We start from the raw sequence: 12,596 nt of genomic DNA, 5'->3' as shown, positions 1-12,596 counted from the left end.
CCTAAAGGAAATCAATCCTGAATATTCATTGGAAGGACTGATGCTGAAGCTCTAATATGTTGGCCACTTGATGGGAAGAGCTGACTCACTGGAAAAGACTCTGATGCTGGGGAAGCCTGAGGGAAGGAGGAGAAAGGTGCAACAGAGGATGAAATGGTTGGATGGCATCACTGACTCAACAGACATGAGTTTGAGCCAGCTCCGGGAGATAGTGAAGGACAGGGAAAGCCTGGTGTGCTGCAGTCCCTGAGGTCACAGACTTGAACACGACTTAAGTGAATGAAAAACCAACTAGGACACAGTGATAAAGCTTTAGAGAATCTATCTTTAGTATCTTTTTAAAAATTTAATTAATTCAATTATCTTTGGCTGAGCTGGGTCATCACTGCTGCACTCGGGCCTTCTCTAGTTGTGGCTAGCCAGGGCTGCTCTCGAGTTGTGGCACTCAGGCTCCTTATTGTGGTGGCCTCTCTTGTTGCAGAGCACAGGCTCTATGCACACGATCTTCAGTAGTGGCGATACGCAGGCCCAGTTGCCTTGTGGTATGTGGGATCCTCCTGGACCAAGGATTCGAACCCATGTCCCCTGCATTGGTTGGTGAACTCTTAACCACTGGACCACCAGAAAAGTCCCTATCTTTAGTATCTTAAGGTAACTTGTGACCCACTGCCCAGCATTTAAGTGTGGCCCAAGCCTTGCCCGAAGAGCTGACAGACAACCTTAAAAGTACCCAGGGTTGGTTCTAGAATTCTCAGTGGCAGACTGGCATCTCTCAGGCCCTCACCGCTGGGTCCTCCTGGCCAGGGGGTGAGGTCCAAGCAGAACATGGTTAAGGAAGCATTGGTCTGGTGTGTGTGGAGGGGAGGGGGCTATGGGGGTGTCTGGAGTGATGCAGGAACAAGCGACTGGCAACTACAGTCTCACTCTCAGGCTAGCTAGGCCTCTAACAGCTGTGTGGCCTTGGCAGCTGCTTGGCACTAGGGTCTCTGCCCTCCCCTGTGCAGTGAGGGGCTACGGACGGCGGCATCTAAGGCTCCTGTTCTAGTCACTCACAGGGTGACATTCTTCTCTCTCTCTCGGTGGGGGAGTGGGGGCAGGGGCTCATGTGTTATACAGAAGCGGCTGCCCAGGCACTGCCCACCTCGAGGCTGAACAGGTGGCAGAAATCGAGCCCAGAGTTAAGAGGGACCCGAAGCCCCGGGAGGGGGTGTGTCTTTCGCAGGGCCACACAGCACAGGCAAGGTGGACGGAGCACAGGCAATGCCCAGCTGTGCTCATGCTAACACACCCAGAGGAAAGACCGGATTGTAAATCACACTGTGAAGCCAGCGTCGGACTTGTTTCTTTTATTTGGTTCATCAGTGAGTGAAGATCATGATCAACCTCAGGGTGTAAGCGGACACAAGAGTGACCAACAGGCAGCCTCCGCATGAGGTCTGCATCTAAGAAGTCTCTGTGGACACCACTTCATAGCTATTTTGCAGCAGAAACCGTCATCATGCCCATTTCGCAAGTGAAGAGACTGAGGCTCACAGAGATGCAATAGCAAATGGAGGAACTGAGGTTTGTTGGTTTTTTTTTTTTTGCCTCACAGCATGAGGGATATTAGTCTCCTGGCCAGGGATCGAACCCACACTCCCTGTATTAGAAAGAAGCAAGAAATCCTAACCACTGGACCGCAAGCGAAGTCTTGGAGCTGGGATTTCCAACCTGGGTCTGCTTATTTTCAAAGCCTACACTTGATACTAAGCATTGCTCTTCTGGCTGTGACAGCTAAAAATAGGTACAACCGTTCTTCATTCCTTTACTATTTACTGTGTAACTAGTAGGGATGCAGACAAGACATGGCTATAAACGATGGCAAGAGGGCCACTGGGGGACCATGAGGTGAGAGACTGGTTTCACCAGGAATCTGAGGAGGATGTGGCTCTTGATTTTGAAGGGTGGACAGGATTTCAAACAGTTGGGAACAGAGGCAGATGAAGAATCGGCATGAGAAGAGGTAGGAAAGAGAAAACTCTAGAAACAACATGTTAGTCAGCCATGTCCGACTCTTTGCAACTCCATGAACTGTAGCCCGCCAGACTCCTCTGTCCATGGAATTCTCCAGGCGAGAACACTGGAATGGGTAGCCATTCCCTTCTCCAGGGGATCTTCCCAACCCAGGGATCAAACCTAGATCTCTCGCATTGTAGGCACGTTCTTTACCATTTGAACCACCAAGGAACACCATATGGAGTTGCTATTGCTAGTCCGGCCCAGGAGGTGGCGCTGTAAACACAGTACAAGAGCCAGGAGCAACTAGACAGGAAGGCAGGCATCGGTACAGGAATGCACAGGCCTCAAACAGGGAGAGTGGCAGTAACACTTGAGTGGCTACTGCAGTAGTCCAAGCCAGAAGGGAGGGTGATGGGAAGAGGGGAAGGAAGGGAGGAAGGAGGGAAGGAAGGGATGTCAGATGGGCAGGTCTAGAAGAGTAAGTCAGAGGAAGGAAGAGCACCAAAGATGACTAAGATTTAGAGCTTGGGGACCAGAGAGGACGGTGATTTCATTATCATCTGAAAGTTGGGACACAACAGGAGGGGTAGATTTGGAGTTAGGCACCTGGTACTAATGGTACCAGGAACGAGGGAGATGTTCAGGGAACCAGTAATCCTGGACTTGAGGCCTGGGAGAGGAGCTGATTTGGGAGCCAGGAGCATCAGGTGACAGCTGAAGGTGAAGGGAAGGATGAGGTGGCCCTGGGGGTTAAAGGAGCAAGCTGGGGTCCTGGAGAATCCCAACACAAGGGAGTCAGGGGAGGGAGCAGGGAGAGACATGGCTGCTATCATGATTGCAGGCAAATTGCCTGAGCTTTGGCTGGCAAGTCAGCAAGTGTGAGAGCAGGCCTGGACCCAGGGGAGAAGGTGAAGAAACAAAAGCTCCGTCACGGGCAGTGCTGCAAGTTGAGTCTCTACACCCCTGTTTTCCTGGTGAACCTGATATACAAAGGCCTCAAAGGGCTGAGCGGGCGAGGGAGATGGTAGAGACAAGCGTCGAGGAGGAGGAGGCAACCATCCTCCTCCACGGAGACTGTGGTGCCATCGCCACAGCCACTCATGGTGATCCTAAAAGTGGTTTCTCACACCTCCTAGGTTCAACCACGCTCAGAGTGGTCCTCAGAGGCCAGGCAGGCACATGGCATCTCTTCTTCCACCGCGACGCTTGGTGCATCCAGCACCATCATCCCCACAGGCCAACTTGGAGCAGAGGTGGGGCAAGTAGCATCAGATCAGTAACTCTTCCTGAGTGCCGGCCCTTCCACCGACTTGTGAGGCTGAGTCTCTTGCTTGTCTTGATCCACCAGGAGTGGATTCCAAATAGAAATCCGGAGAGAAAGGGCGTTGGGTAACAAAGGCAAGCGTGGTAGAACCAGAGTGAACAAGGTTTGCTTGGTTCTGTTTCAGCTTGTTTTGGAAACAAGCTCCAGTGCAGGCTGATTTGTTGGGGAGACTAAAGGGCAGGGAATACTTCCAAATTTTTTCAGTGGGTTGTCCATATGGTTTAGATAATCTTGGTGTTTAAACGGTTTCCATAGTGAATTCTAAACATTGATTTTATGTCACCCAGTCCTTGGCTGAAACAGAAAGAGGGCTAACTTGACGTAAGTGAGCACACAGGCTCGGAAATGTTGCTCTGAGGGGTGAAGGGACAAGCATGAAGCTTCCTGGAGTCCCTGGGTTTGGCAGACACGAGGGTGTGAAGCCACACAAGAGAGACATGGGAACCTGGAGGGGCCAGCAGTCTTTTCTTCTTCCTTGGAAAGCACGTCTTCCAAGCATGAGTGGATATAGGGAGATATTATAAAAAGAAAATCAATATTTAATCGATATAATTAATTAAATGGGTTAATTATAATTAATCTGACAGACTGTAAACAGGTAGGTTATTATCATTATTATTATTATTATTTTTGTCTTTTGGATTTTTGCTAGGAAAAAAAAAAAAACAAAGGCAAACAACTCCAATCTGGTCAGAAATCTCAAATCACTAGGCTTATGAACTTTCCAGAATTAGCTTCTGGTTCCAAAAATAAAGTTCCATGATCATTTGAAAGCAGCATTTTATTCAAGCAAGATTTTCAGATAAAGCAATGATGGATAAAAAATAAGGGTCGGAGGCAGACTTTTTTTTTTTAATTATGGTGAATTGTTTCATAGAGTTTATTTTTAAAGCAAAAAAGAAGGTGAATGTGTTTTTCTTCCAATGAGTAGGAAGACACTGTAATTTATCTCCCTGTGACTGTGCCTAGCTACTTGGATACTAGGGCTATAACCAAGGTTTGGCTACACCCTGGTGGCCGCTGACCATAATGGTAGGCAAAGTGCCTGAGCTTTGCCTGACAAGTCAGCAAAATGTGAGAGCAGGGCTGGAAGAAGGTGAAGAAGCAGAAGTTCCACCATGGGCAATGCTGTAGGCTGAGTCTCCATCCCCTTCTTTTGTTGGTATACCTCATATAACAAAGGCCCAAAGGGCTGGGCAGGTGTGGGAGGAAGGGGCCTTGGTTAAAGCAGAGCACTGTAGGCAGGAAGATGGAAAAAAGGCGAAGGAGAACCCAAGAGGCATAACAGAGGTCCTGGTGCAGTGCTATCCAGGAGAACTTTCTGTGAGGGTGGAGCATCCTATCCCTGCGTCAGCCACTAGCCACACTGGCTGCCGAGGACTTAAAAGGGGGTTAGTAAAGACTGAGGAATCAAATATTAAAACTTACTTAATTTCAAATAATTTAAGTAGCCACATGTGGCAAGTGGCTACCATTTTGGACAGAGGATTGGAAGCCTCAGAAAGTTTATTCTTCAGATCAATTAATGAGGTTTAATGAGTGTAAAACAACAAACAAGAAGGCAGTTTGGCTTTTGCTGCTACTGGTGCTAAGTTGCTTCAGTCATGTCCGACTCTGTGCGACCCCATAGACAGCAGCCCACCAGGCTCCCCCGTCCCTGGGATTCTCCAGGCAAGAACACTGGAGTGGGTTGCCATTTCCTTCTCCAATGCATGAAAGGAAAAGTGAAAGTGAAGTTGCTCAGTCATGTCTGACTCTTAGCGACCCCATGGACTGCAGCCTACCAGGCTCCTCCGTCCATGGGATTTTCCAGGCGAGAGTACTGGAGTGGGGTGCCATTGCCTTCTCCAAGTTTGGCTTTTAGTGTTGTTTTTTTTCCTAAATGAGGAACAAGGGAAAAGAAACCAGAGCCACTTATCACCAGGAGTTCACAAACGAACAGGAAATATCCGATTCTAGGGAGGGAAGAGAGGGCAATGGCAGCCACTCCAGTGTTCTTGTCTGGAGAATCCCAAGGACAGAGGAGCCTAGTGGGCTGCCGTCTATGGGGTCACACAGTCAGACATGACTGAAGTGACTTAGCAGCAGCAGCAGCAGCAGCAGCAGGGAGAGAAGAACCCACAGGCAATCTGTGGCAGAAGCATCCCTCACGCACAGCATGCCAGCTTTACTGAGAGCAGCTGTCTTGAACAAGTGACTCTAATAACCTTATTGGCACCACTGGAACTATTCTAGGATAGTATCTCAAGGAGAAGTAAAATGGCATTATTTTCCAAGTTATGAGACAAGTAAAACACAAGATTGATTTACCAGGCCAGAAAACTGGGCAGATGGAAAAGACAGAGGATATAGTTCAAATGTCAAGGGGAATGAGGGGGGCCTGGATATCTCACAGTCTTAAATTTCTTTTTTTCTTTAGTGAAAAGTGTTTATTAGGAAGAAAAGAGTACAGTTTTTGTGGATAGACACATGGGCAGAGCCAGAGTCACTAAAACTCTTGCTCAATTGTTTCTATGGTTTCTCCTTATATGAGGATGTATTTTGCTTAACTAATTAACTTCTCCATTCTCTTTTCCAGGGGATCTTTCTGACCCAGGGATCAAACCCAGGTCTTCCACATTGCAGGCAGATTCTTTGCTGTCTTAGCATACCAGAGAAACCCAATGAATTTCCAGAGAATTATTTTTTTAAAAAGAGAGCTTTCCAATTCTAGTCTTAAAAAGATGTGGGGCTCAATATTCCCTCCAGGGGGAGTTACTGACTGGGAAATATTAATAGCTAACATCTAAGTTCTAACAGCTAATAGCTAACACCTAACATCTAACCACCCAGGAGACGAGGGACACTTAGGAAGAAGGTGCTAGTGAAGTGTGTTCCCAGGAAGGAGGCAGAGCAGCTGTCACTGAAAGCAAAGATACACTGCTACTTCCCAGGGACAAGACTAGACCTTGGGGAAAACTCGGGGATGTGTTGGGGTTAATAGGTCTGGAGAGACATTTCCAACGTGCAATATTTTTATTTTACATTTTCTAGTTCTAAGATGAAACATCAATAGCAACTTAAATTCGTACAGTGACAGGCTCTATTTTCTTGGGCTCCAAAATCACTGCTGACAGTGACTGTAGCCATGAAGTTAAAAGACGCTTGCTTCTTGGAAGAAAAGCTATGACAAACCTAGACAGCATATTAAAAAAGCAAAGACATCACTTCGCTGACAAAGGCCCATATAGTCAAAGCTATGGTTTTTCCAGTAGTCATGTACGGATGTCAGAGTTGGACCACGACCAAGGGTGAGGGCCAAAGAATTGATGCTTTCAAACTGTGGTGCTGGAGAAGACTCTTGAGAGTCCGTTGGACTGCAAGGAGATCAAACCAGTCAATCCTAAAGGAAATCAACCCTGAATACTCATTGGAAGGATGAATGCTGAAGCTCCAATACTTTGGCCACCTGATATGAACAGCTGACTCACTGGAAAAGACCCTGATGCTGGAAAAGATTGAGGGCAAGAGGAGAAGCAGGCAACAGAGGATGAGATGGTTGGATGGCATCACTGACTCAATGAGCTTGAGCAAACTCCAGGAAACTGGACAGGGAAGCCGGGCGTGCTGCAGTCCATGGGGTCTCAAAGAGTTGGACATGACTGAGCACCTGAATAAATGGTTTACAAACCCTCTTCACATTTCATGATTATTTGCAAAAACCCTGCAAACATTTGGAGAAAGGGCTCAGGGCTCACAGTTACAAGGAAAAAGAATGAACTAAAAGTGTAGGTAAAAGACCTTTCATTCTTCCAGTTAAGCTCTGCAGTTCCTCTTGGAGAAGCATCAAAGGATGGGAAAAAGATCAGATGAGGAAGAGGTGCCCTCCTCATCTGGTCTTGGTCCCAGACTCTCTAATCTGTCTGAACTCAGAGGCTCTCAGGCACCTCACCCCGTCTTCTGCATCTGTTGAGCTAAATGCAGTAGGTATGCAGAGTGAGAATTGATTTGTCAGTTGAGGGTGTTTTCTGGAAGGAGCAGGCAGGGTCCAGGAGCCACGGGTCCACGTGGTCCAGGGGCTTCGAGTACTGCGACCATAAAGTCCAGTTTGTTCGGAACAGACCTAGTTTATACCTGTTGTCCCGGCATAATAATTAGAGCATCCTTTCACTCTCAGATGTGTCCTGTCTGAATATTATATTATACGGTCACCCTAGCCACCGGGACTTGACATGGTGTCTTTTTTTTTCCCCCGCAAAATTGCTTTGACTGTTCCCCTGGGGTCATTGACAAGGTTGTTCTGGACTCAGCTTTCTCATTCTCAAGGTTAATGCTTCTAAGGGGCTAAATTTGCATCCCAGGAATGTTAAAGGAGTTAACTATTTTAACCCTAATCACTTGTGGTTTATGGCTCTGCATGGGGCGTCAGGCAGTGACCCATAATGAGCTCGCTGTTTGAAAATCATCTGGGGAACTTGTTAAAAATAGAGATGCAAGGGCCCATGGCCTGAGATTCTGATTCAGCACATCTGAGAATCTATTTAAAAATGAGAAACAAAGCTTCCCAGGTGGTTTGAACACTGAAGCCAGATTTGAACCCACTGGTGAGTCATCATTCTTCAGCCGTTGGCTTGAGTGGTCCCTTGTTGCTATGGAAACCACTGATCTACCCCTCAGCCAGTCTAAATTTTACTTTTTTTTTTTGAAACACATCTGTTTCAAAAATAGAGGACATTATTTTATGGAGAGAAGAGTATTTTCTCTAAGACATTTAGGGAGGAAAAGCAAAGCTCCTAAAAGGCAGAAAAATTTCTAGTCTGAAACTAAATTCAGCAGAAAGCAGGCATCCCTCACTACTTTAGCAAGACAAGAAAGAACCAGCGAGCAGTTATTTTCTGAAGCAAGTTTCAGACTGTCTGGAGCATCCTTCAGGCTAGCTGTAAGGTGCCTGGCTGGAGGCCTGGGCTCATGGGCTTCCCCGGTGGTCAGAGGGGCTGATGGTGACCGGCCAAGATGGTATCAAGACTCAGGAGACTCCGGCTGGTGAGGGACCTGGAAAAGGATGGCCCTACAGAATTACCATTGAAGAATCTAAGCTACTCCATTTTGTAAGGTTTCGGGAAAAGAGTCTTTGGAAATCCAAGAGCCTTTGGAAATCCCCTGACCTCACCCCACCACCTGCGAACCAATCAGAATCCATGGCCAGCCCGGGAAACAAGAACCAATCAGAACTCAACACCTAACCCTTCACCGAAGGTGACCAATCAGACCGGGAGACTCCTGGTTTTCAAATTTTTCGCGCGAGAATACCCTATATAAGCAATGTAACCCAGAGCTCAGGGCTCCTCCCTATAGCTGCTGCATCGGTATGGGTGGGAGCCCCAGCTCGAGCTTGGTAATAAAAACTCTCTTGCTTTTGCATCGGATATCGGCTCCCTGGTGGTCACTGGGAGATTTCGCGACTTGGGCACAACACCATCAGAATATAATTTACACACACGGCTGAGTAGCCAGGCTGCCCGCATTGAGCCACTCTGATAAATATACCACACGGATGCTCTGAGCTGAGGAAAGAGCAGTAATCTGTCCTTTAGGTGCAGAAGCAGAGAAGATGGGGTGGAGGAAGGGGCCTAGGAGAAGGCTTCTATAAGCCTCATGTGGCCAAGCTCGGAATTTAGCAATTCCGAGTTCTCTTTCAGCTTAAACAGAAAAGCATAAAATGATTGTATCTCGAACAGAATGATCTTAGAATTCACTGCTCTTTGAAAATTCTGATATCTGAAGATAAAACAGCAGAATTTCCCCTCCAAAGATACTCCCTGGGATTCACTGCTTTGCCAATAACTATTGTACTAAGGTGGACAGGGACCCTTCAGGTACCAGCGGTAGAAGCAGCGAGACAATTCACTACGATTCTGTGTTACATAAGCAGTTGGTCCTTCTCTGAAATGGGAATCATTCCCTTTTGGTTCTCCTGTATCCCTGCCAACCTACGTCTGCAGAAATCCTTGACTTTATGTGGATGGTACTTTTCAAACACTCATCCCCGTGTGCTATATCTTTCTCCCAGAAATGCTCCTAAAGTGCTTCTCCCTGGGCCTAGAAAACCCAGCTCAGTCCCTTGACCCAACTCACTGTCCACACACTCCATTCCACCATCTACCGGAAGCCCATGGAGCACCAAGATCAGTATTCAAAGTCCTTTTCCAAATCCTTTCAAAGCTCTACCCTCTCTTTCCCCAAAACTCTCACATCACCATATAGGACTCATAGCTTCCCTTTGCAAATACAACTCACCTCCCAGCCCCTGGGTCTCCCCAGACATAAGCATAACTGTCTTTTCTACATCCTCCAACTGTAGACCCCTACTCTACATCCGAGTTTGGGGGAAGCGATTTTTACATGGGCAATCTGCTGAATTTGCTCTACAAGTAAACGTCTACTAATTACATTTTTCAGGGTTGAGCACATGATAAGAAACTGACACAATGACAAGGAGAATGTGATGGAAGAAGAAGTTGGGAAGGAACACAGAGGGCCTTTGAACAGAGCTGGGTGGGAAAGAGAAGGAAGTAATGACTTACATCACAATATCCCACAGATTTGTGTTTATTTCAAACTTCCTCTACTGTATGATATTTGTTTTTCTCTTTCTGACTTACTTCACTCTATATAATAGGCTCTAGGTTCACCCACCTCACTACAACTGACTCAAATTCATTTTTTATGGCTGAGTAATATTCCCCTGTATATATCCATCACATCTTCTTTATCTGTTCATCTGTTCATGGACATCTAGGTTGCTTGCATGTCCTGGCTATTGTAAACAGTGCTGTGATGAACACTGGAATACATGTATCTTTTAGAATTGTGGTTTTCTCAGGATATATGCCCAGTAGTGGGGTTGCTGGGTCATAATGAATATATATGAAATCTAGAAAAATGGTAGTGATGAACCTATCTGCAAGGAAGAAATGGAGATGAAGATGCAGAGAATGGACTTGTGGACACAGAGGGGTAGGGAAAGAGTAGGGTGAATGGAGAAAGTAGCATCAACATATATATATATATATATATATATATATGGAGGGGAGGGAATATATGTATAGAGGAAGGGAATATATGTATAATCATGGATGATTCAAGTTGTTGTATGGCAGAAACCAACACAACACTGCAAAAAAAATTATTTTTAAAAACCCTCTTCTACTCTCGTTATTGCTACTCCACATATTGTCCTCCACATTTAAGCCACTCAACTTATTCAGGACCCTGGGTTCCTTCCCCTGGATCTTCAGGGTCATGTGAACCTGAAGTGCACCTGCTCCCTCAGGTAAGTCTCTGCACCTGTCTATTTAGGTGACTCTCCCAGTGCATGCTGGGAAATTGCAAAGAAGTGCCCCATCGCCTCCCCTCCCCTCTTCTCTGTGTCCAAGGTTTATGCTTCAAGTAATTTAGAAGTTCTTAACATGAGAAGCACAGGTGAGCTTCAGGGGCTCTGGGACTCTCTCGGTATTGCATAAATCATCTGCGTGTGTGTGTGTGCACGCAAGCATGCAGTTTTCTGAGGGTAATATTCACCCTTTATCCCCTCAGCTTTTCAAGGGGACCCCAGCTATACTTAGCCTGTCTCTGGATGAGTTACAGCCGTGGTGGTCAGGTCCCGGCACAGTACCTTGGAAGCAGCCATCACTGCCGCCGTGGCCGCCACGTTCAAGCCTCGCTTCCCAAAGTGCACAAGGGCATCGTAACTTCGGTCTTTCGCTTGGACCAGGCAATCATCAATTTCCTGTCAAAGGAAAACAAGCACTTTGAGTTGGAAGGCCCAAATAAACCTCTATTCTTTCTCCCCTCTCCTGAGCGCTGAGCTTGGCAGCTTGCTCCATCACTGATTCTCGCTGGCACTGCCACTAATTGGCTGTCAGACCTGGGTGAGTGCTTAGCCTCTACACATGGTTCTGTCTTCTGCAAAATGAGGACAGTGGTGGCACCTGATTTGTGGAGCATGGTGAGAATTCATTGTTGTTTAGCTGCTAAGTCCTCTCTGATTCTTTGTGACCCCATGGACTGTAGCCCGCCAGGCTCCTCTGTCCATGGGATTTCCCAGGCAAGAATACTGGAGTGGGTTGCCATTTCTTTCTCCAGGGGATTGTCCCAACCCAGGGATCGAACATGTATCGCCTGCATTGGCAGGTATATTCTTTACTGCTGAGCCATCCTGGAAACTCCACAGTGAGGACTACATGTGCTCATTCCAGGAAAGCACCTTACACAGTGGCTGGCTTCAATAACCAAGAACCATTGTCATCTTCCTTATCTCAAGGAGGTAAAGCCCTGGGATCTCTGAAATTATATTATTGCATAGCAATTTCATACAATATCCAAATTCTTCCTATGTGTATATCGAGGGGAGAAATTAGGATGCAAAAAGAGATAGGGGATATTTTTATTGATAGAGGAGATCATTTTACAGATAATTAAATAAAAACAGAAACCAGAAGTCAACTACAAGGTAAAGGTGAGGTGGGAGAGAGGATTGAGGTCTACTTAGGGACCAAGAGCAAGTAAAATATTGGTTTAGTTCAAATTTGGATCAGTACTGGCTCATTCTTTTTGTTGTGTTTGGGCTGTTGTTGTCATTGTTTTAGGAACACAGCCATTCTGTAATCATAGGAGCAGAGTTCAGTCAATGACACTTGGCCTCTGTCTCATCTGAACTTCAGCACATTGGTGCACTTCCTTCACTTTGAGGCATACAGGTGGGCATTCAACCCCTTGCCTGGTCCTTGTTTAAAATTCCTCAGGAAGTCACAACACTCAGTTTCCATTGTGACCCCTGGCTGACTCTGGAAGTGATTCTTGGCAGCTCTTAAGAGTCAGTCTCCTCCGCGTCAATGGAAATTGCATTAGTGGCTTCAGAGTTAAGTCCAGTGTTTAGAGAAAGGGAAGTAGGAAGAGCAGAGATTTGATAATGAGGTGGAGGCAGGGATTACTGTTTCTCAAACTTTACCCTCTGAGACAGTAAGTGTTGTGTCCTAGTTCTTAAAGGGCATCTCAGAAATGGCTAACAGTAACCTGTACTAGAGTACCTCCAACTAATGTACTCAAAGCCTTGCCCTGGAAATCCAAAGTGTACAACTTTCAGAAGCAACAGAAATGAATATATCAAGCCACCTATAGTGAAAAAGTTGGCTTAAAGCTCAACATTCAGAAAACTAAGACCATGGCATCTGGTCACATCAATTCATGGCAAATAGATCGAGAAACACTGGAAACAGTGACAGACTTTATCTTT

At 46.3% G+C, this 12,596-nt stretch overlaps 1 protein-coding gene across 6 annotated transcripts in view; it reads right to left on the bottom strand.

The window, feature by feature from the left end:
* Positions 1-12,596, bottom strand: part of REEP1 (receptor accessory protein 1) — a 133,742-nt gene that overhangs the window by 27,674 nt on the left and 93,472 nt on the right. For all 6 annotated transcript variants that reach the window (XM_040224291.1, XM_040224292.1, XM_040224295.1 and 3 more), the window contains exon 5: positions 10,977-11,090. In XM_040224291.1, the coding sequence (XP_040080225.1) occupies positions 10,977-11,090 (114 nt within the window). The remainder of the gene's footprint in view (positions 1-10,976; positions 11,091-12,596) is intronic.

This window comes from Oryx dammah, unplaced genomic scaffold, assembly GCF_014754425.2.
Source record: "Oryx dammah isolate SB20612 unplaced genomic scaffold, SCBI_Odam_1.1 HiC_scaffold_25, whole genome shotgun sequence".
NCBI classification, from domain to species: Eukaryota; Metazoa; Chordata; class Mammalia; order Artiodactyla; family Bovidae; genus Oryx; species Oryx dammah.
The sequence above is the reverse complement of the archived record's forward strand: the minus strand, read 5'-3'. Positions and strand labels throughout refer to the sequence as shown.